General features: G+C 38.2%; 4 protein-coding genes across 6 annotated transcripts; 1 reads left to right on the forward strand and 3 right to left on the reverse strand.

The window, feature by feature from the left end:
• Positions 1-3,116: 3,116 nt before the first annotated feature.
• Positions 3,117-6,227, reverse strand: LOC137938511 (beta-glucuronosyltransferase GlcAT14A-like). 2 transcript variants are annotated; one of them, XM_068783471.1, is made up of 6 exons: positions 6,048-6,227; positions 5,587-5,646; positions 4,616-5,415; positions 4,257-4,332; positions 4,030-4,145; positions 3,117-3,850 (listed from the first exon to the last, which is right to left on the reverse strand). In XM_068783471.1, the coding sequence occupies exons 3-6, from the start codon at positions 5,211-5,213 to the stop codon at positions 3,336-3,338; spliced, it is 1,305 nt and encodes a 434-aa protein (XP_068639572.1). In that variant the 5' UTR covers positions 5,214-5,415; positions 5,587-5,646; positions 6,048-6,227; the 3' UTR covers positions 3,117-3,335. The 2 variants fall into 2 exon arrangements, with proteins under 2 accessions (XP_068639572.1, XP_068639567.1); XM_068783466.1 differs by having other exon boundaries at positions 4,616-5,418.
• Positions 6,228-7,329: 1,102 nt separating this feature from the next.
• Positions 7,330-12,994, reverse strand: LOC137938525 (uncharacterized). Of its 2 annotated transcripts, XM_068783480.1 has the most exons (10): positions 12,845-12,994; positions 12,205-12,325; positions 11,970-12,060; positions 11,537-11,831; positions 11,251-11,406; positions 10,390-10,539; positions 8,753-8,978; positions 8,580-8,666; positions 7,728-7,820; positions 7,330-7,592 (listed from the first exon to the last, which is right to left on the reverse strand). In XM_068783480.1, the coding sequence occupies exons 7-10, from the start codon at positions 8,819-8,821 to the stop codon at positions 7,509-7,511; spliced, it is 333 nt and encodes a 110-aa protein (XP_068639581.1). In that variant the 5' UTR covers positions 8,822-8,978; positions 10,390-10,539; positions 11,251-11,406; positions 11,537-11,831; positions 11,970-12,060; positions 12,205-12,325; positions 12,845-12,994; the 3' UTR covers positions 7,330-7,508. The 2 variants fall into 2 exon arrangements, with proteins under 2 accessions (XP_068639581.1, XP_068639588.1); XM_068783487.1 differs by lacking the exon at positions 12,205-12,325.
• LOC137943209 (uncharacterized) lies at positions 11,251-15,017 on the reverse strand. The gene is made up of 6 exons (XM_068788901.1): positions 14,838-15,017; positions 12,205-12,325; positions 11,970-12,060; positions 11,822-11,831; positions 11,537-11,662; positions 11,251-11,406 (listed from the first exon to the last, which is right to left on the reverse strand). Exons 1-6 carry the CDS (start codon positions 15,015-15,017, stop codon positions 11,251-11,253), a joined length of 684 nt encoding a protein of 227 aa, XP_068645002.1.
• A 1,048-nt stretch (positions 15,018-16,065) lies between these two features.
• LOC137942637 (protein ULTRAPETALA 1-like) lies at positions 16,066-20,755 on the forward strand. The gene is made up of 3 exons (XM_068788362.1): positions 16,066-17,321; positions 19,129-19,453; positions 20,339-20,755. The coding sequence occupies exons 1-3, from the start codon at positions 17,114-17,116 to the stop codon at positions 20,511-20,513; spliced, it is 708 nt and encodes a 235-aa protein (XP_068644463.1). The 5' UTR covers positions 16,066-17,113; the 3' UTR covers positions 20,514-20,755.
• The last annotated feature ends 2,310 nt before the right edge of the window (positions 20,756-23,065 follow it).

The following is a 23,065-nucleotide window of genomic DNA, read 5'->3' on the forward strand; positions in this document are numbered from 1 at the left end:
TTCAAATTTCTATCTTTTAATCAAATTACTCTACTCATTTTAATACTTTATCTGTGTTAAAAAGAAAGTTTAACTAGGGAATTTTTTACTTTCTAAGGGGATATTTATTTTGGTATCTTTTACATTTTGTAAGGAGATTACGTAAATTTAAACCTTTTTCTTCTTAATAAATTTTATTTAAAATAAAAAATTGGATAAATTTCCTGGGAATGTCCTAGTGAATATTAAAAGTGTTGCAGCTTATAAATATCCTGGAAACTCATTTTCTGGAAACTAATTTCCAATTTTCGCGGGTTGGACATTTCCTGCTAGAGCTCTAACAAGACCTTGAAATTCTGTCAGACCTTACATTTTTTAAACTGGTCTCTTCTGATTCAGTCTTAATATTATCCCAACCCATGTCCAGCACTTCAGCAGCAACAGTTTTAAATTAGATGTTGAAGTTTTGGGCAATTACTGCAACATTAGTGGTGAAGTTGGATTACCTAGGATACCCAAAATCAGCAGACGTGAAGGAGATTGAATTTTAACGGGAACTGGGGTTTTTTATGTCAAATTTTAGATATTGTGTAAATTATCATGTGATGTTTCCTGCTTCAAATAAAAAACAATATTATCTTTACCAGTTTATGGTGTAGTTATTTTCTACAGTATTTGTGCATGGTCATGCTGCAATTACTTTGCAACTATTGTTGCACAAAAATTACAAAAATTGATCTTAAAGCAAACTAAACTTGTTTTTTTCTTAACTAGTTAAACATGCTTACCCTATGAAATTTTGAACAGTTAAATGGTGTCTTAAACTGTGTTGTATTGGTTTCTATGACCTTTATGTGGATAGGTCTGTGAAGACATATTTTATCTTCTCGCTTATAAAAGGAATTAAAGGCACTGAGTAAAAACTAGAAATCAAAAGCTTTATTTCATTGATTCTAGCTGTATTTTTTTCTTTTCTTTGTTCTTTATCTTTTCTTTTTCCTGTCACTTTTTGCATGTTTATTTGTTTCCTCTCTTTAGCGTTTGATAAAAATCTCACGGCACTCCCAAAAAAACAAAAAAACAAAAAAACAAAACTGAACTAGAAATTATTAGAAAGGTTACTTGTAGAAACATATGTAGAGTTGGAATTCTTTAGCTTTATCACTAACCCACATATCAAATTTTAAGGCAGAGATCTCTTATCACCGAGTGGCATTGCTCTCTTGTGCAGATTGGACAAGTGTGAAGCAGGCCAAGGATGATTAAGATGATGCTTGCCTGTTGCAAACTTCTGCATATCTGAAATTCGAAACAGGTGTAACCTGGACTTGATAGAGCAGGCAGCCAAGCTATATCCTGAAGTCGTCATAGTCAACAAGTTCAAGGATGAGGTTTACAATAGAGTTGGTTACACACTTGTATCCCATTACTCCCAAAACCCTTCCTGAGATGTTACTCCCTTGCCAAAAGTTGTATTTGCCAAGGTTAAATCAGCACTTGAAGCTCTAAATCTTGAATTGCACTTTGGGACTCATCCATGCCTTGGGAGTTGTTGGTCACATTTACTTTCACCCTTTGTCTCAAGCGTCATTAGAGCAAGTGGCTCAGCTTGCCACATCGGTGGCTGGTGATATTGGCTACAGGCTTCAAGGTCTGACTTCTTCAAGCAAGGTTTGCACTTCAATGATCTACTGGAGCCTTGCCTAAATGAATCATTCTGGTGTCTCATTGCATGAATAATTTGGCTCAAATTTTCCTAGTTTATGGCCAAAATTGATGGACATATATACTAGAATAGAAGACATATTGGTTTTTAAAATAGGCAATTGTACCACTATTCTTTGACATGCAGTTATTTAGCTATCGGTAACTTATACTGGAATATTTGATCTCCAAATTTTGATGAGGACAGGAGAGTAGGCTACCATGTAGTGGTTTAGATTCAACAATATGGGATCCAATGAGTAGGTTTCTGCTCTGTATATTGATTTGAAGATCGAAATGCTACTGTGTTCACATTCTGCAGTCCCTACCTTGCTGTGTGTTGCTGCCCGTGAACAAGGACGAAGTCTTGATTCGATTAGAAGACAGCTTGGCTATTTCAAGCCTAGTTCTGTAGGAAACTATTGGGCAGGTGGGCCCAAATCGAGGCGCTTGCCTCTGCAGCCAGATGCCGGTCCTGTGCAAGTGGCTCAATCTGCAGTTGTCGAGATAGGTACAACTAACTGGTTTGGTAACTACAAACTGCCTGTTTAGTCTTCCAATTTAGCTACAGTTCATAAGAAATCTAGAGAAGTGAGCGGGAGTGGAATTGGTCTGGAATCAGTGTAAGCTCTGGCACTTGCCCATGGTGATGACTCAATTGAGTTGGCCTGTAATTTGTTGATCCCCAAAGAATTGGAGCTGATCAGGTGCAGCTTGAAGTTAGCGGCTAGCAAGAATGGAGGGTTTAGCTGTTGGCCAAGGATACTTGAACAGATTTTTCACAAGAAATTATTATTGACAAGTATTTGAAGGGACAGCATTTCTACACTTGACAAAACCAATTTCAACTGTGTCAACATTAGCAGATGTTGCTGTCCTTCCTCTCAGAGCCCACTCTCTTAGTTGAAACTTGAAGCAGTTGATTAATGGGGAGGATAAGAATTTGTAAATCAGCTATGGATGAAGGCGCTGTAAACTGAGTTTATTGTTTAAACCAACTACTATTAGCAACTTGCTGATTCGTTTGCTTTGATCGTTTTCACTATCTCATATTAACTTGTGTTCTGAACAATGGAAAATCTCAGTGCACTTCAGTAAAACTGGAAGGTTGGAGAGACCGTTTTGTAGGTTGCGTTCTTTCTTCATTTCTTTTACTTTTCTTAGCTCCTGGACTAATGAGACGCTGAACTTGAAACCTTAACAGACAGAAAATGCCATAACTGTGGTATGAGTTGCCAAGTTGGGAGTGGAGAGATCATAAACCAAGTGGGAGAGAATCTAGCAATTGCAACAGTGTTTTCAACGTTCAAGCTACCTCTTGCCAGACACAGGTAGGCAGCCTTTTCTTTGCGGACCCTGTTCTAGACTTAGTTTTGCTCATTTGTGCTTGGTTTTGGTTTATGGGGTCATTTGGTCTTATTCAATCGTGCAAATTTGTGACACAAATAAAAACGGATGCCTCTGTTAAGAGCGGAACATTTTGAAGGAGGCCGTTGAGAAGGAATTGTTTGAGGTATAAATTGCATTTCGATTCAATATCTGAGTATACACTCTACCGTTACTAAAAGGCCACAGCAGAGTCGTGAGGTGTACAATTACAGCAAAGACATTGAAAACAGAAGCTATGCACATATATTCATGACATGTTACTGTTACAAAGAACAATTCCGACCGGGAAAATCTTCGGAGAACAGCTTTTGAAACAGTAGTTGCAATCTCTCAGCACCTGGCCCAGGCAAAAACACTGAATCATTACCTCTTGCAGAGCAAGGATCAGAACCATTTCCCTGGCTCCCAATGCACCAGCCTCCACGAGCAAACTGACCATCCGCTCGACCCAATAGCTCTTTATCAATTTTATCCAGGACTGGATCATCCTTCTCAAATTTCCTGGCAAAAGGAGCTCCACTTTTGACCATTTTATCAAAATATTTAACAGATAATGAGAGAGGGTGCTGTTTGGGAGGGTTATCCCAAGCAATGTAATGTAGGTCATGGCTCACTGTGGTGTTGCGGAATGCAGGTGAATTGCAAATAACTGTGTGGAAGTACCCTTCTGCAGACGATATAAAATTTGTGTAGTACATTAAGAGAGTGCGGGGAAGATTGTCCCAGCCCCATATGCAATACTCAAGGAAAGACCTAGTGAGCATTACCCATGCTGATCCTGAAACACAGAAAAATGGAATGCAATTATCACATTAAGTGAGGCAATTAAATGATACAAACCTCTAATAAAATAAAACAGAAATAATAGGCAAGGCAAAGAGTAATCTTTTACAGCTGTATTTTTGTTTCATGACCATTAAAAGAGTATTTTATCATAAAAAACTGAGCAGTACCTACCTGTAAATAACTTAAAAGATGTTGGTAGCTCCCTTCGGGAATTACTCCAGAAAATATCACTCTTTTTGGACAAGTAGAGACCAGGATCAACAATGATTGGTTTTGCTCTCTGGTTCCTGCAAAGAGAGATCGAAGTAAAACTCCTGCAAAGCTAGACAGATGCAGTGCAGAAAACCTTTGAAAGAGTAGAAAAGGATGGGCATTTCCAAATTCTGCAGTTCACTTACTCCTTCCATCCAATATTTCGTGTATGTTCTATAAAATTGAGATCCCTTGGCAAAGGTGAGAGAGCATGAAGCAGATCTACACAACAATCAACCACTAAGATTAAATGTCAAACAGGATGTTTCATGGTTCTGGCATGATTCCACCAATTTCAAGAAATATGTACTAAAAAAACATAGAGAAAACAAGATGTAAAGAAAGGAAACCCACATTATCATGTCTCCTGTTATCGTTCCATAAACTAAGTCGTATGCTTTTCAGCTAAGAATAACAAAGAAAGAGGAAAAGAATAACGCTACCGGAAATGCAGACTGTGTATGCAAGCCACGAGTGGATCAAAAAGGTCAAGGGAGGCACTCACCGTCTTGTGTGACAAGAGGATAATCCGAGGCACTAAGGTTTATAAACCAGTCCCAATCAGCACTCTCCTTGAGCAAAATAGCTATAGCTTGAAGAGTACAAGCAACCATTGTGGAACCTTTATATGTTACCAAGTTGGCTTGGGCCATAACTCGTACATTATCCACTTCACAAAATGTGGGATCACCCTTCACAAACATTATCAACTCTAACCTTTCTCTGGGAGGAGCCTCAAGGTCCATGTGGAGAAGATATTGATTTCTTGGATGATAAATAGCCAGCAAAGTCCTCCTAATTCTATGACTGTCACCCTTCGTCCCAGAAATCAAATAAGCAATCCGTGGTGCTTCCAACTTAGAAAATCTATGTTGTTCCAGGGGTTTCCTCAAATCTGATTCCACAAAGAACCTGGTAGAGTCCTCCGAGCTAGCAAAGGAAATAAAGTCTAAGGACAAAGAATCACCACCATATGAGGGGAATAACCCAAAAGCAGCTGCCAAGGCCAGGGTAAATGAAACAAGCAGACTCGAGAGGAAAGGCATTAACCATCTTCTATCACTAAACGCTCTGCCCAGATGAGGATTTCCATTTCTCCTCATGCCTCTCCAGATTACTTAAAGTAACAATAATTTTTGAACAACTCTGAATTCCTCTCTACACGCAATGTCCTCAACCTTCCGAAGCAGGAATTAACCGCAGCAAAAAACAGACGCCAATTGGAATATGAGCAAGGCGCTACCACTAAGAGTGCCAAAGTGGCCCCTTCCGAAGGACCATGATCATTTACCCGAAGCCAGGAGTCTTCTGAGAGGAAAGGATTCCAAAATGTTAACAAGATTGAAGGATTTAAATCCCCTTTTCTTCCAGTAACATAAAAATGTCCACAAAAGCTGCAGTCAAGAATAGCAGAATTGCATAATAATAAAGAGCAATAGCACGATCAAGTTGAAAACCCAGTTCAGTTCCAATCACCTAAAGTTTCTGTTCAAGTCTACAGCTTGCGCCGTCCGCTAACATCTTCGCAAACTTATCCTGAAAAATGCCGAAAGTAGCTCATTAGTCTTCCATAACAAGTAATAGTCGATAAACCAGCTCCTCAACCAATAACCAACGTAGCAACCAAACCAAAGAACTTCTGAAAAACAGATACAGATCACATCTTTCAGCAACGAAAGATTACTCAATTTAGCCCTTGTTGTTTCATTTCAAACAAGATTGCACCTTTCAGCAACGAAAAGGAAGGCGACAGTAAAAAGTACATCTTTCCATTTCGAGGTTCAGGTGTTTTAGACATTCAAAAAGAGATCTCATAGATTACTTTAACAAAACATTATCACTCTTCTATAGAAAAAAAAAACTATTAATTCTATTAATACCAAAGAACTAGAAGCACCGGATCTCGCAGTAATCAAGTTCGAACTAAAAATGCTCACCAGACAGACGAATGCCGATGTCGATGCAATTTCTGGAGCAAGGTTTGAGAAATTGTCGAGGAATCCCATGGCACGAGATGAGAATCCCCCTCGCTGGATCTATAGATATGAAAATACAGGAGAAAACTCAGAAACCGCGATTCGAGAGGGAGACGACAAAGGGGAAATAGGAAGGCAGTGAACTTCCTAACGCGAGAGACTCTGCAAGGAGAAAAGAAAATTAACGGTTAAATAGTAATTAATAATTTTAGTTAAGATTTTCAGAAAAATCATGAGCCGTAGATACAACACTTTTCGATAAGAGGATCTAAATTATTGTCATCAAGGATTTATAATTTGGTGGGACCACGGATGTGATTAATGTTGGGGAGACGACGGATCAATTAATTATAGAGATTAAATGAGGTTTGGCGGCCGACAATGACGAGAAACAAGAAAGTGAGTTCCACGAGTCCGTTCCACAATTGACTCATAACTCATTCCAAAAGAAGGATGTTGGAGGCCCTGCACGTTTGCTTCAGTGGGGTTGGTTGTCTTGTTCTTACCTTACATCCAAATCCAATCCGATTGAAGCAAAGGCGATTACCGCCCAAAGAAAAATAAGTGGGCAAACACCTTTGGCTTTTTCGTAATTCGGAAAGAACGGTTGTTCGTAGTTAGAACGAAGTTGCTGGAATGCCTGAGTCGGGACACAGATATAAAGAGACCTGGAGTGGAGTAGGCAAAAAGCATAGATTACCAACTTCCTGTCATTTCCCTGTTAGCTCAGGGTTGAATGGATCGCCTGCTGCAACTCTGCTGCTAGGTGAGTCACGCAGTGGGCACTGGGCTCATCCCAACTGTGGGCAAAAAACGTATGGCTTCTTCGCATGGATCAACCATTCGCTGTAGAACTACCATCGGAAGGATCAGTACAAGCGCCAGGCCATGGGCTCCGGCCAAGCAATCTGGATTTTATCAGCTAAACCTGTGTCAGTTGATTATCCATGCAAAGGCTACTAGCCTTCTATCTAATTTGCTGAGTTAACTCATTGTAAATAGAAAGACAATCCCGTGTCCTACACTGTTCTTTCAAGCTTAGCATATGACAGAAGACAAAATCTCACATCTCATGTCACTCTTTCCAAGTCTAAAGCCTCATTGCGTGCATTGCAGCCTCTTTGATCATAACACTTCAGCCAAACTACAAGAACAGGAGCTAGTTCTAAATGTGACGTCTAAACAAAAATTAGGCAACCCAGTAATGATTTCATAAATTTGGCACCATCTCATCAGCTACACAATTCAAAGCTTCTTAATATGATTTTATTCGAATGGTATAAATTCCTTACCAAGAATATAGATGATCCATATTTACCAGGATCAAAAGATCAACCATTTCTCAGCTGAATCTTCTAGACGGATGGAAAAAATACAGGTTCCATGATGGACCTCAAACAGCAGCACGACTGTTTTAGTAAACTAGCTTGCTGCTATCGATATTGTTTTTAGAACCTCTCCTAAAACAACAGCCCACTGAGTCCTTTTGAGTACACCCCTCCCCCCCTGCATCGAGTTATTTAACAAGGAATGTTAAGCTTCAGAGGAAAGACTCGACAAGATAAAAAGAAGGATGAATTCCTAGATAATTCCTACAGTATGATCTTAAATTTTCTGATATGCACTAATAGGTTATCACACCTGGCGGAACACTGAATAGGGCTTCCTTAAGGGTCCATCACATGATAGCTCACTTATACTTCCATCAATAAAGGTCCCACGAGCAAAGACCACCTGTGTCATAACAAGATATTACCAGTCATATATCATCAACCACGCTCAATAACACCATTGTTCTCCCTCTCTGGAGAAGAGAGAAGACCAAGGGAGCCACTCAAAGGTAATAGTTCACTTGTATTACGAAGGACAACTCTCCTATGTGCTCCATACTTCCAGGAAAACAAACATAAAAATTGGATGTACTTATCAAATGACTACATCGACTGTCAGAAACAAAAACATTGGCAGTAGAAGTACCAAATAAAGTAAATAAAGCAAGAGAAAACACCACTTTCTGCTGCAAAGCCACAAGCATTTTTTACTGCTAAAACATTTTGAAATGTCCTTACCCATTGTATATCACTCAGCCACTAATTCAAAAAAGCTGAGAAACTAATATCAAGGTCAAATATCTTTATTTTTGGTCAGTTACTCAAAAATCCACTCACCTGTTGCATTCAAATTCGGAAACCCCACAAACAAGCACATAACAATCTCTTCAAGAATCCACAGACAGACTCAGTTGGACTTTGATTGCAATTTAATTAAGTAATTTATGTTAAACGAACTTCATTGAGTATTTTATAACTTCCATTTCCTCAAATCTCACAGAACCATGGTGTGAAAATTGAAACCCTCACAGAATCCTTTACAATTAAACTAGAACCCGGAATGCCAAACAGCAACATCCAAGCAAAGAAACACAAAGACCACACACGATAGAAGGAAGATAAAAGATTCTTTGAATTACCGAAACAAGAACTTAGAACACACCTGAACTGTATCATGACTGGAAACTCTAGGAAGTGGCCGCACATTAAACCCCTTAGATGCCATGACTTCTGCAATAAGAAAGCTTCCCTAGAAAGACAGATGGCAAGCTCTGGTCATAATCAGGATAAGTTGCAGGAATGAAATTAATAATGCCATTATGAGAATGTTATCACCACATTGATTGCTTGTCCAGACTTTTTGCGGCAACAGGAAAAGCCCCTGGAAAAGAGCTCCCATAACATGACCAGGAGTGGAACCACACTCAACTCCTAGACCTGGAGCAGACAATTAGGCTGCAGCAGCCTTGACCCACCTATCCCTTCCAGCAACATATCCACCAGAAGGTGCAATGGTTCCTCCTGGATTCTTAATAAAACTTCTAGCAAACAAGTCTGCCCCCTAGCAAACATCATAACAGGATTCTGTCATGCCTTCCACAAAAAGGAAACAGAAGAAACAATGCAAATTTTGTTTCCAACCATTTGATCATATAGACACTATATGAAAGAATTCACAATTGAGTTCATTAGTCCAGTGTTTATTTTTCTCCATGCAAATTATAAAGAACTTATCCACGAATTGGTTGTTTATTTTTCTCCGTGCAAATTCTTAAGAACTTATCCACCAATGGTTTAGTGTCGCATACTACGATGGATGGTTCCATGAACTGCACAAACTTGCCATAGCAGTTATCCACCATGACATAACAACCTGGATTTTGCCTCTGCTCATTTGCATGCAAGACTAAGTTAGAAACAAAATATGCTTGGTAGGTCAGATTATGTTAATTTTGGTATCTTGTGCTCAGAAAAAAAAAACATTTTTAAATCAATTAAATTACGTATAAGTTCTGACTTGTGCATTAATGGTATGTTTGTGGATTAGGCATTTGGCTAGTTGGCCACATGGTGAGGAATTTAGTGTAAAGCCTTGAGCTCAACTTTCACTGGGGGTATTGGGCGTAGTGTGAATATGTAATCAAGACTCAAAAAAAAAAAAAATCTGACTTGTTCACTGGCCCAAGTCTGACAGATTTTCCAGGAGCAATGCAACAGTGCAAACTTGATTAGTTTCCAAGATGAAACATCTCTCAGGTAGAAACCAAATAAATTTAGGGGGGGGTGGGGGGAGAGGATCTCATTGTGACTAGAAAACAGTGTGTAAAGTATCCACACTTAACCAATCTCAGACAACACAAACAACTGGATATATGTCAGCCTAGATTCTAGACCTTGCAATCAAGTGTATTACATAATCAAAGGAAATGTAGATAAATAAATTCAGAGAAAACCAAACAAAGACTGATAGACCTTTATGTACTACATGATGAAACAAAAATGATCCGTTACTGATGTAGTCCAAGTTAAAGTTCACAAGAAAATACAAACTCTGGTGCATTAAGATATATTCCCAGTTCAGAGGAAGACATTTGCACTCTTAAAGCACATGGTGGCTTTGGCATCTATAAGCTCACAACAGGTAAATAAGGATGTGAGACTGCTCATTTTCTCAAAATCCTCTAGATGACTCATTGCAAGATGTTAACTGGCCTCAACCTTTTTTTTTTGTTTTAGATAACAATGAGAAAATGGACTTTGCAAAGAAATTTACCAAGGGTGAGAAAATACCACAAAAAAGGCAAGAAACAAACAGAAAGAGAGAAAGCTGAAAGGCGAAGTAAGGTTCCAACAACTAGATGCTGCCGGGAACCCCTTCCCGAGTCAATGACTGATCTCTACCTAATTATGTGAGTGATGTTAAAATCTTCATGCCATATGCAGATATGATCAGGGGATCACCTACTGCTTACCTAGCTTTGCCTTTTGCGCATAACCATTTTATAGATTTATTGAGAATTTCACGGCACTTTCCTGCATCTGTAACTCCATGCTCTCCATGTCCACCCCCCTTAAAGTGAACACTTACAGAAGGCTTTTGTAGTTATAATCTTATGTAGAATCTGACCAGGGCACAGTAATGAGCATTAAAAAAATATACAGTAATCAGCTTTTAATAGAAAAAACTTTAGAACATTAGATAGGTACTAACTTGTTGTCTTCTAAGATCTTTGTACTAAAAGGCACCACCAACAAAATTTAGGAAATGCTAAGCAAGTGCTCTCTCTCAACTAGCACAACAGATTCCCTCTCCCTCAGCCACTAAATTTAACTTTTTGCATGTGATCCAGTGACAAAGCAGGTGGCAGGATGGTCTTACAAGCTCCAGGTATGGATTATACCTTAAGCTATTGAGCTGTGATAGACACTAGAAAAGTTAAGGTGCAAGCTCTTATTACTTGAGTCTCTTTTCCATGAGGATTTCAGTTTATCTAATCTCAACCAAGAAATGACTCTTGGTGCAAGTACATGAAGTAAGAAAAAGGCAGAAGCCACCTGAATAAGCTTCAATCTAAGGGAGGAAATTGAAGAGCTCTATAAGCTCTGTTAAGAGGTCAGTTGAGTTTCCGATTACATTACTAATAGTAGTCAATCACCATTGCTTATTTTCTTTAGTGTCCCGTCTCTATGTTTTATTCCATGCAGCCTGATAATCGCTTCCATTACTTTAGTTCTTTTCACCTTCATGGCTTATAATCACAAAAACTTCTTATCGGCTCTCAAAGAGCAAAGAAGTATATAAAATCCATGGGAGTTTTCTTAACTAAACAAACCTAAATCATGTATAAAGTACTTGCATTTATCATCTTTAGTGCCTTCTCAATCTCTTTGTGCTCAAACTGCAACACCATGAATACCCACATGACCACTGTTTGGGGCCTCAAGGCACAAGCAAGTTCGTCCCAGTTAACCCCACCATCTTTAGCAAGCTGGAAGAGAACAACATTAACAATGAACTTCAAAACACAAACTGCTAAAAAAAGTAGATTATGTTTAAAAAAGTTTTATCTACAAACACCAAAAGCTAACTCAATGTAATCTGTCAACACAGTAGCTTACAGAAAGTTCTCTGTATGTCACTTCAAAATCTTTAAGAGATCCAAGCCCATTACAATCTCTCATTCCAATAACTTCTTCTAATGTATCATAAGGAGCACCAACAACTGCTAAGAGCCGACAATCAGTCTAAACAACATTATAGAGATGAATGAGCTAGTCAATAATTACAAATGCAAAGACTGCATAATTATTTGCAAACAGATGTTAAGGAACAGATTGAAGGATAAGATACTTCATCCCCAGGTCTTAATAGAGCAAATAAGGCGCACGTAATTGCATGAGTACCAGAAAAACACTGCAACAGAAAGATGGAAGCTCAAAGTCAGTTAACACAACCGTATATCTAAAATTCAAAGAGAATACCACCTACACAAGGACTAATTTGAATTTACAAGCAAACATAGAATATCACATATTAAGAGTTAAAATTTACCTGTGAATGAACCATAAGCAGATTAAGCCTTGATTTTCTGCCAATGCTTGATTCTGTGCTTCACGCCCCCCGGCTTCATCATGACCATAACCTGTAAAGCCACCAAATGCCGTAGAAAATTATGATCAATGTCATCAGTGAAGCTTGAATCCAAAAAGTTAATCACCTTTGTCTGTAATCTAACAAGAGATATGAAGGACTTTTGCATGTTAAGAGTATGCAGAAATAAATCTACCACATAAATGACAACCACCCAATGCATTCCAATACGCTTTAAGAACACGAGAAGTATGATGAGCCACCAAATATCGCTGCCTCTTAAACTCAATGTATAGTGATTCAACTGCTTCAGCGACCTGGATATGATACAAAAGGCTTAAGTGGACCAGATAGCAAACATCGCATACACTTATATGGCAATCGTTTATTTGAAATTCCTCTTTTTAGCATAAGGCGAAGTGGCACACAACGTTGCATTTTTTTATAGTTCCTCTTAACCAAGTGAGACGTAGGAGATGAGCATTTATCCTGCCAAGCGTAGCTAAAACTAGGAGGAATTCGGGATACACAACTCATGCAACAGTTCAGTGTATGGAATAAAACATACAAAGTAAACCAGCTTCTGGGTTAAGGATTATAGAACAAACAAACAAACAACTCGCTTTAGTAAAAGAGAACCACGTGAAGGTCAAGCATCAAACAATAAGGTCCTAAATTTTCACTAACTAGACGGAGTTACGAGCTATTAACATGAAGTACGCTCCGAAATTGACATAAAGACAGACAAACCGAGGGAGTTCCCTCAAGAGCGCACAGTGTTAACATGTTTCAGCAACAATGAGTTTAGGGTTAGAGATCATCAGAAAAAATCTAACCTCCGGTACAATGACATCAAGGAGGACAACCGCGATTCGGGAGGTTAGTCGAAGAGGAAGCGGATTCGAGGAAGCCTTCGAAGGCAGCCATTGTGTAGGAAAAGCGGTGGCATACGCGCACGTCAGACGTCATTGGCGTCTAATGTGGATAGTTCTCGCGGGAACTGATCGAATCAATGAAATGGCGCGAAAGAAGAGAGAAAAGTTTGCCGCGGTTTGGAGCTGTAATTAAAATAAAATGGTGAAGACTTTTATGAAAACTGAGCGCTTTCATATTTCCAAATATAAACTTATTATTTAAATCTATTGAATAATTAAGATAAGTTACTAGCTGTTAATCGAAATAAATTAATTAATCAATCTTAAAACTTGTTATTATAAATAAAAATATTATTAATAAAAAAATCATAAAAAAATAGATTGAATATATCATTATTATTGGATATATTTAAATTCATTTATTTATACTTAATAAATTCAACAAGATTAAGTATAATTTTTTATTACACAAAGATGAGAGTATATATTCCTACTTAGATATTGTCACATTGCATGGACACTTATACTGAATGCATGAATTAATATCCAAATTATTAAAAAAAAAATCTTAAAACTTAATAATATTTTTCAGTTTTTATAGTGTAGATGTTCATATAACTTTGATTAAATTTAATTATATACATATTATAAGGGTACTATAAAATAATTAATCCAATTTACGAATATGACATCTAAGTTGATATATAAAAAAAAAGCAAAAACTTATGGCTATAATTAAAAGTTAATTATTTAAAATATATTTAAAAATTGCATGAACTTTTAAATATGGTAGCAATCTTTGTTCATGAAATTGGGCACATGATCCCATTAGAAAAAGTTTATATACAAAAAGTAAATATAAATATAAAATAATACAAACATTTGAAAATTCCCTACAAATATGTGGGAACTATGTCACAACTAAGAAGCTATAGCCTAATACGATATCGCTAACAATTAAAAGCTTGGCAGACTCGGGACCATGAATGGTGTTCAATGAAGCCAGCCAAGGATTCGTACTTAAAAAGATTTCATTGTCGGACGCGACTGATTGATTTTCCCACGAATCAATCCAAGCCATCCTGATCCTGCCATTGCTCCTTGCTTGCACGCTGCGTCTAGGCTTCGAACACGGCATATGTCACGTTAATCCGTTTTCTCGTCAATTCTAACTCCCTTCCCCAAAGTCCAAACAGATCATAATTCCCCACTTCAATGGCAAGAATTAGGTGCATCATGGTTCATGCAGCAATTAATCATACGAAACGGCTATCAAACTGAAATCTTGCAACTCGGAAGAGATTTTTACGTGACGCCATTGCCAGTTCCTAGCATTGGAAACGGCTTGCTGAGTTTCCGTTTCTTGCAGAGCTCTGTTTTTTCATCTTAACTACTTGGAAAGCTGCTCAACCCAACTGTTTTAGATACAGACACAGGCTTGCTTCGGGGTACAGATCATAATTACCCTTATCCCGTGCACGTCCGAAAGGAAGACGTATTTGAATAAACTTTCTTCTTTTTCTGGTTTCGTGGGTTATTATTTGTTAGTCTTCTGTGTCTTGCTTCGGTCTCGCAGTTCATGTAAGTTTTTTTTTTTTTTTTCCATTGAAGAAGACGACCTCCCAATTGCAATAACGAGTCAATTTGGTGGTTCGTTTATGTTATATTCATTAACTCGCCTCCTCGATTTCCTTCACTAAGTCGGATTTTTAATGCATTATTGGTTGTTACAACAACCTTGCATATGCATCTGAGTAATGAGCCAACGGAAAAACGAAGATCAAGTCATTGGCCGAAAACCCGTCGCTTAGTCGAGATCGAACTGTTACTCTGATACGGTCGACAAATCATCTTCATCCGTGTACCCTTTCATTCAATCTCGGTCCAAAGAGTTATTAATGGAATGGCAGGTTCATCTTCTTCTTGATTAAATAGTCAAGTCAACCCATTTAACCTTTTTACTAGAAGTAGTAAATCGGAGTTGGTTAACCTCCTCGGAAAGCTGCTTGTAAATACCCAGTAATCGCCATTGAAGATAGATCGAACTCAGCCACCCAGTTGAAGCCACCTTCGTGGTCCCGAAAGTGTCATCTCCTTCGAGGCTTTCCACCCTTTGCTTTCTTTCGGCTGTCATTGGATCTTTTGGTATTTATTGTGCATAAGGGTGTCCTCAAGCAACGTCATTCAAAAAGGCGACCTTGAATAACTTATTATTTGTTTGTTTTTACCACCGAAGGAGAAGCAATCATAAGTTAACATTTGCTTATGTTGAAATGTCTGTTAAAGATCATCTCAGGTCAGATCACAGCTGTAAAAGCTTTCAGAATTAACTTTCAGGCACTCGGAATGAGACGAAAGAAAATAAAATGTGGGGGTCTTGTCTTGCAGAACGTCCATGGCTCTATCTTCTGACCACTAAAAAATATAGTGAACCTGAAACTGTTCTGGGACTACAAATGCTAACTCAGTTAAACTGAGGTCTGCTTTTACCAGTTCATAGGTGAATGAAAACCGCAAGTGAAAATACTGTGCCCACTACGTCCTGACCGCATTTATTAATTAAGCAGGAAGGGATCTGCTACACAGTTATTTACGTGAAAGATTCCATAAACAATCAAACAAGGAAAACTCAAAAAATCCTTCAAACCCTTCGAAGGGTCTATATATCTATAGCTACATGCTACATCTTCAGAGGTGAGAACTGTAGAAGTAGAAAGAGGTTATTGAAAGCGGAAAAACTCGAATTGGAAAGTTGGAGCGAACAACTGATGGTCATTGAATGGATTTTTTTTACAAATCAACAGGTCAAAGTGGAGTGCATGTAAATGGGTTCTGTAGATGAGAGGATGCTTTTACTGTTAATGACGGCCACAGATGTCGCATATACGAGTGTATAACCGCGCAATTAACACTGTGGTTGAGATGTCTCGTACGTGGGAGACACCATGAGCAAAGGATCCACAAGCTTGCGAAATTGTGTCTGATGCCTATAAACCCACAAGGGTGTACGAGATGAACTCTTCTGAGCTCTCAAAATTCAGGTCAGGGTAGGCGTGGTGGACTTTTGAGAGCTTTTGGTATGGCTCAAAATCCAAGTTTGATTCCAGAGAGGAAAGCCATAGAATAAGGAAAAAGCTAGAGTCGCGAATATAAATAGCAAAAAGGAGTACGGTTATTGAAAAACCTCGGCTTTGCTTCTCATGAGAGGAGTTTTCCCCAGCATGAGAGTTGAAAAAATTTCATGTCAGTTGTCATGCAAAGAGGCCATTGTGGCGCGACATTTGTCAGTATTATTTTGTCCAGCTCGGAAGTCATTTAAAAATCGGTCTTTTTTCTTTTTCCTTTTTGTTTTGGTTGCTTTAAGATTTTCCTGGGGGGTTTCAGTTTTCGCAGAGACCCTTCTCCCGTCGCTTCAACTTTTTCACGGTTCTCCAACAGATTTCTCGGAGTGAGACTCGGGGAATGGCGCTCAGTAGGAGGTTCCTTTGATGGGTTTCAGTGGGTTTTTTTATTGGACTCGTGAGAAGGGTTGCCTATTCGCTAACCCAGTTGGATTCTCTTTTTTTTTTTTTTTTTACGTTTTCTCCGCAAGATTTATCAGGGGAACTGAGTTTTCAGTGATGCGTTTTTATTGGTTTTAGAGAGAGCGTGGGTGTTGAACGGGCGCTGTTTTTTATGTTTTCGAAAATAAAAAAACCAAGGTCGATCTGTTTTCTATATTTTTCCTACCAGATTCATCAGGAGGTGAAGTTTCTTGCGTGTGTGCTCGTTCATTTTCTCTCTGAGGCTGTGTAGAGGGAGACCGGAGGACAGTGGTGACGATTGATGAAAACATAGCGTTTTGGTCTTCCTGCAAAAGTCTCTGTTCAAATTTTTTAGTCCTCTGCACGCTTCTACGCCAGATTTCTCAGGACTGAGGCTTATTTGATTGGCTTGACAGTGTCTTTTCTGGAGGCCTCTCCTATTGTCTGCGTAAGATTAACATTTTTAACGTTTTGGGAAGCTTTTTCGTCCCTTACAAGGTTTTTGAAGCATAGAATTTGGCTGCTGTGTTGGTTTTCTTCTGTTTCTCAAGAAAGTTCGTAGAAGGCAAGCCAACTCATGTTTCTTCACGTTCGCCGATCAATGCCACCCACAAAGTGTTCGATGAGGTTTCATTGATGGGTTTTCTCATAAAAGCAGCTTGAAATTTTTTTGATCTTTTAAACTTGCGTCGGCTTTTGGTGAGACATGGCAAGTAGTGCGGAGAAAAATGCAGCTTCTTTGTTTGGCGATGAGGACTTGAATGAGATGAGTGGGCTGAAAACAGGAGGAGACCATATTGAAGTTACATGCGGCTGTACCAGTCAAAGGTATGGAGATGCCGTAGGAAGGCTTAGGGTTTTCGCGTCAGGTGATCTTGAGATCAGTTGTGAGTGCACTCCTGGTTGTAAGGAAGGTTAGCAGTATTCCTTGTTTCTTTGTTTGAATTTCTTTCTTCTGTCTTCACTTTGCATGTTTTTCTGTTTTGCTTTGCTTTGTTTTGCTTTGCAGTGCTCAGGTCTGCGTTCATGCAAGGTTTTGTTTTACTTGAATACATCCACTGGCTTTGCTTGTTTAGTAGTAATGCTCCCGTTACGCTACAATATCTGGCCTAAATATATATAGCCATCTGGATGTCAATTTGCGCAAGTGAAGCATTGCCTTTTTTGTTCTTGCAACCTGATATTTGTAGCTCGCTCGCTATTCTTGAAAGCGTCCGACCCTGATACTCAAATGACATGAAGGGAAGTGGTGAAGCAAGACTTGTCAGAAGCAGGATGGTGAAGGATGATTCATGTAGCCTAGCCCAACACGATGGGACAAGGCTTTGATGATGATGATGATGACGATTTTTATTTTGTTCCTTGTTTGTATTTTCGTGGTGATGCTTCTTTCTCTTCAGAACATGGTGGATATGGTGGAGTGAGATGTACATGAAAATGATTTTGCAGTAGGCTTGGGATGATTCATTTGCTTGTCTCGGTTGAAAGCTGGGCAATCGGGGAAGGCACTATTTGATGTAGTTTTGAAACATATATTATTATGAAGGCTCGGACTTTGAATTGTGAATATCTGAGTGGTATTTAGCAGGATAACCCTGGTGTTTGACTTTGTACTATAGATGTTTGGAAGTGAGGATACTTAGTGGTCATCTAACAAGCAATGGTGGTTTCAGGAAACATCTGTTAAACTAATTCGAATAATGGATCCAGATATATAAGTGGTTATATGCAATTTTAAAAGATCTATTTTTAGGCTGTTGTCTTATACTAATAGTTGGGTCTAAGAGGTTTTTTCTTTTCTTTTCGTCTTCTTTTTTCTTTTTTTGTTTATGTTTTTTGTTTTTGACTAGCTTATAAGATTTCTCTTGGGTATAGCTCTGTTTACTGCTCTTTTGCCATGTATAGAATGTATGGCATGTGTTGGTTTTGGAGTTGCTGTTTACTCTGTATTTATATTGTATATTGGCCAAAGAATAGCTGTTTCTTCGTGCTTTGATACAGGAAGCTAGTTTTAGATTTTTATTAGCAGACTGACTATGATGGGTCTCAGTAACAGGAAGCAGAAAACAGAATAAAACTTAATTAGTTCAGCAAATTAGCACAACAATAATTTACTTCTATGGAAGAATTTTGACAATGAAGTTTGTCACAGAAAACTGTAATTGAGTTACTCTGAGAATAACTTCAAAGGCGATTAAACATTCTTGTTATAACAACTCTTATTTTAGGTATGCCTATTCTAGTGATTAGTGCAGAACTTTGACTATGGGCTACACCATCAAACAATCAGTTGCTTTCATTTGGTGTGGATCTTGTAATGTAATCAAAGGTAATCGATTGCTTGGAGCATCTTACATTCAATGCTGATTGTTTCCAGTCATTCCTCATTTATTATCTGTTTCTTTACTCCCTAAGGTTCACATTTCTCAAGGCAAAAGTGAACACTCCAAGCTTCTCTTCTTTGAAGAAGGACCTTTTACAAAGGGACTGCCAGTTAGTGCACATATTGGAGACCAACAATAAGGATTGTCAGCCTTCTTATGTTTTCTAGAGATTGTGTTTTTAAGTTATTTATATAATTTACAAGTTAAAGGACAGATCAACTTCTGGATACACTTTTACAGTTGCATTCTTTGTTTTCTTGGTGAAAATCTCCATTTTCTTATGCTACGGTTCTTTTAATTTGTTTACTGATTGGCAATTTATGACTATGATGGCCAGATAAGTTAAGCCCAGCAGCATTTGAGAAGCATTCAGAGCGAGAAGGTGCTAGAAAATGGAAGAACAATGTTTGGATTATTCTTAAAGGTGAAAAAGTGTCCCTTTCAAAAACTGTTCTGCTTAAGTACTACAATCAAGCATTGAAAAACAATAATGGATCCCACAAGTCCCACTGTGCACGGCCATCTCATCATGATGAGTTTATACGGTGTACAATCTGTAACAAAGAGAGAAGGTTCCGGCTCAGAAGTAAAGAGGAATGTCGGGTCTATCATGATGCTCTACTTGAACATAATTGGAATTGCTCCAATTTGTCATATGACAAGTAAGCTTTCTCTTGAATCTTGTAAAAAAACCTATGCTTTGTGAAGCTTTCAGATTCTACTCTGCAATATGATTTTCATCTTCCTTGCTGAATTGTTTTTCTTCATATATTTATAATTTTTTGCCGTTTGTTACTATCATGAGACCTCAATGTTCATGTGAATAATGCAATAGATTTTTTTCTAGTCTCATAAGAATGTTCTAGATGTTGATCATCCATTAGACTCGATTTATGCGGGCACTAACAGAGACCTTTTTTTTTATTGCACAAATAGAATAACTGAACTAGCATGACAAAATTTTGTTTGAAATTTAACTAGCATGCAAATATGAAACACAAAAAAGAAGGCTAAAACAGAGACAAACTGGTTCGACTGCACAATATCAACTAAGTACCTTTGAGAAAGGTCCAATGCTTCTCATCATGTGGTGTAGATTAATGCAAAATTAGAAGGGAAGCGTTGAGCTTCTCTTGTTTCTCTATCAAAATTCGGAGTCTACAAAAAGCAAGACTTTTTCCTTCGTTGGTTGCTGATGTAAAAGATTCAACTGGAGATGTGTGTTAAGATGTTTATTTATCTCAACTTGTATCTGAGTTTCTGTACTCTTTTCAGTTTAGAGAACGTATGAAGATTTTGGTTTTGGCACTATAAGCCCTGTAAGACCCTGAACTGATGCAATCTGAATTTTTAGGTTTGGATTCAGTTCAGATTTGGATGTTAACAGATTACAATCTAAGACGCACTATGTATTTGATTTGACATTTTTGCCCAGGCTTCTTACTTAATGATGGTTTCTTATCACTGTTTTGATCTATCAAAAAGTCTTTTCTTTCCAGATGTTTAACATGGATATAAACCTATTTCACTGTACCTCCTTTTAACAGAATCACTTGTGATACTGAAGAAGAACGAGCTAGTAGGAAAGTGTACCGAGGATGCTCGCGTTCTCCCTCCTGCAAAGGGTGTACTTCTTGTGTTTGTTTTGGGTGCAATATCTGCAGGTTCTCCGAATGCAGCTGCCAAACCTGTGTGGACTTCACAATGAACTCTAAAGCTTGAGGGTGGTCAAGAAGTTTATTTCTTTTTGGCTTTTCCGTGGGGGTATTTCCCCTTTTTTTTGTGCCATTTGGGCTTCCACCAATTACAAAATTCTCTAATCATTGACTCCGCCTGACAAACTGAGATTTGCAGTCTCTGAGTTCTTATTTTGGAGTTCTCAGAGGCAGCCTTGAACTATTATATATGTGGTAATTTTTCCTTCATTGATCAATTTATCGCATGGCCGTAGAAGGGCTTCTTTTGTGTTAGCAATGTGTAATTCAGCATCTACTTTTCCAGTAATCTGATGCCATTGAACTGCCCATGCACAGTTCAAGCAATTCATGCTTTATTGAATGAATTCCCTTACCCTCTGTGCAGATAGATAATCCAAGGAATAGAGGGGATAAATTTCGTGGAACTACCCAAGGGTCGGCTAAAAATCTAAGAATAAAACAATGCTCAAGAATCACGGTTGCCTAAGGGTTCAAATTGAACCAAATCTGACTAAAAAAGATCCAAGTGTAGCTGAAATACTACATTAATTTCCGGTATTTGCTGAACGAATGGAAATGAAGTTTACCAGAAGATAAATCAAGGCAGAAAGAATAGCTTGATGAAGGTGCAAGATCAAATAAAAAAAGAGAGGATACTCCCTGTGGGTGAAGAAGAGGGCTTTGAGCTCGTGGGTGGGTCCCTGATCCCATTTTAGAGCAAGCCATTAGCCATTTATATTTTATACAGCTCTTTCTGTTCCTAGTTTCAAGAATGAATCATTGCTTTGCTTTCTTTTTTAAATAAAAATCATTGGTTTGTTGACCATCCTGTCACATATAACGTGGCAACTTGGTTGGGGTGGATGAGGTTGGTAAACTTTCCATGGCAGGTGATTGCTCTCTGATGATTTTGGCATGAGGCAATTCAGGATTTGAAACCACTGAGGTGTGAGCACACAGCTACTCTTTCTCCAGTCGATAGGTAGTTGACAGGGGTGGCCATATCAGCACATCGAGTATCATACTAGGACTGCTAAAATCTGATAAATACATTGATAGGGGAATGTTGGTTGTTAAGATAATACTCCTTTATCCAAATTCCAAAAGTAAAGATCAGTTTCGATCTTTCTCCCTCTCTGGTATTACATTTACCAGAGAAGGAGAAGGCGTCGAACTAGCTCGGTTTTACAATTTCCAATACATGGAAATTTTTTCGTATCTTCCTTCAACAATTCAAGTCTGTCAATTCTGACGGTAAATGTAGCAGCATCTAAAGTGGCAAATATGCTCATTTCTATAGAAAAAAGAAAGAAAGAAGAAGCAGTGTTTCACGTCAGAGAAACTACTCTAGGGAGAGCAGGAGAGCGCATGTTATCTCTAGTTTCGTGTCTTTTAATCCATCGTATAAACAAACACTGAAACACAGGCTTCTCTTTGTTTATCTTTTCTCCTCTGGAGGTTGTTCACCTACGCATGATCTTCGAGGTTGTTATTTGTTTCCATGCAGAACAATTTCTGGGGATTATCATAATCGACTCACAGTTAGAGATTTGTTGAACTGAGGACCTTTCATGTTGTCAACACTGTCGTTTCTGTTGGCGCTAGTTCTGATTTTTGAGCCTTGTTATATTCCTTCAGAGACCTCAAACAGCTTGGAGCGTAGAACACAAGAAACCTGCTTCTTACAAGCTTTAGTCTTCAAAGCATTAATCATTCGTGAGAAGTCACAGATGACTCGGCCTTGAGAACAAAGTCAGGAGGAGGAAGACAACTGTTACTCCACTGAGAACTAGTAAAGATGGAAACTACCTTTTAAGGTCTGTTTCGTGTTTCTGGGTGAAGGAGGAATGAACACTGAATTGTTTTGACGGGTGAAAAATACAAGATTCACAGCGTCAGAATATAACAAGGAGCCATTTCGAAAAATTCCATTACTGACATGTCCCACAAGTGATTTCATCGATCAAATTCAGAGCTATCGATTTCATCATATCAACCACCAAGATGCCATCCCTCAATACAGATTCATTCCATTGACTTCACCAGCGTCTCTTTCTGAATTCGATCACGAGTACGTAAATATCATAATTTTCATGAAAAATGTTATAAAAACAAGAACAATTTTTAATTTAGTAATGATCACCAATTATTTTACATTTTATTTTCCAACCTGTTCGTGCTCAAAATCGATTTCAATTTTTATAAAATTTACTTATCATTCTAAATACATACCTTGTAAATATCAGATACTTTTGAGCTTCGGCCAAGAGCCATTTAAATTAGAATCATTAAGTTATTACGAATATTGAGCAAAACTGTGTGTGTGGTTGATCTACTTTGTTTGGTCACCTTTCTAACCAATTTGTATTTAAAATTTGTGTTCTTTTCTTTTCACATTATCACAACAAGTGAGAGAGACGTGTGTGGACTTAATGCTCAAATAGAAGGTAAATATTTATTCCAAATAGATGTATTTCGTTTAGAACAATGGAAATTATTGCAGGGAAGTGATGTAGTTGTGTAGGTGAGTGGAAAACTGGAACAAAAGATGACTTCACTTGTTCTCACTTGAAGCAG

The sequence above is a fragment of the Aristolochia californica genome, unplaced genomic scaffold (genome assembly GCF_029961685.1).
Source record: "Aristolochia californica isolate CCGP_79_NKW_82.1479 unplaced genomic scaffold, dmAriCali1.0.hap1 SCAF_10, whole genome shotgun sequence".
Lineage (NCBI taxonomy): Eukaryota > Viridiplantae > Streptophyta > Magnoliopsida > Piperales > Aristolochiaceae > Aristolochia > Aristolochia californica.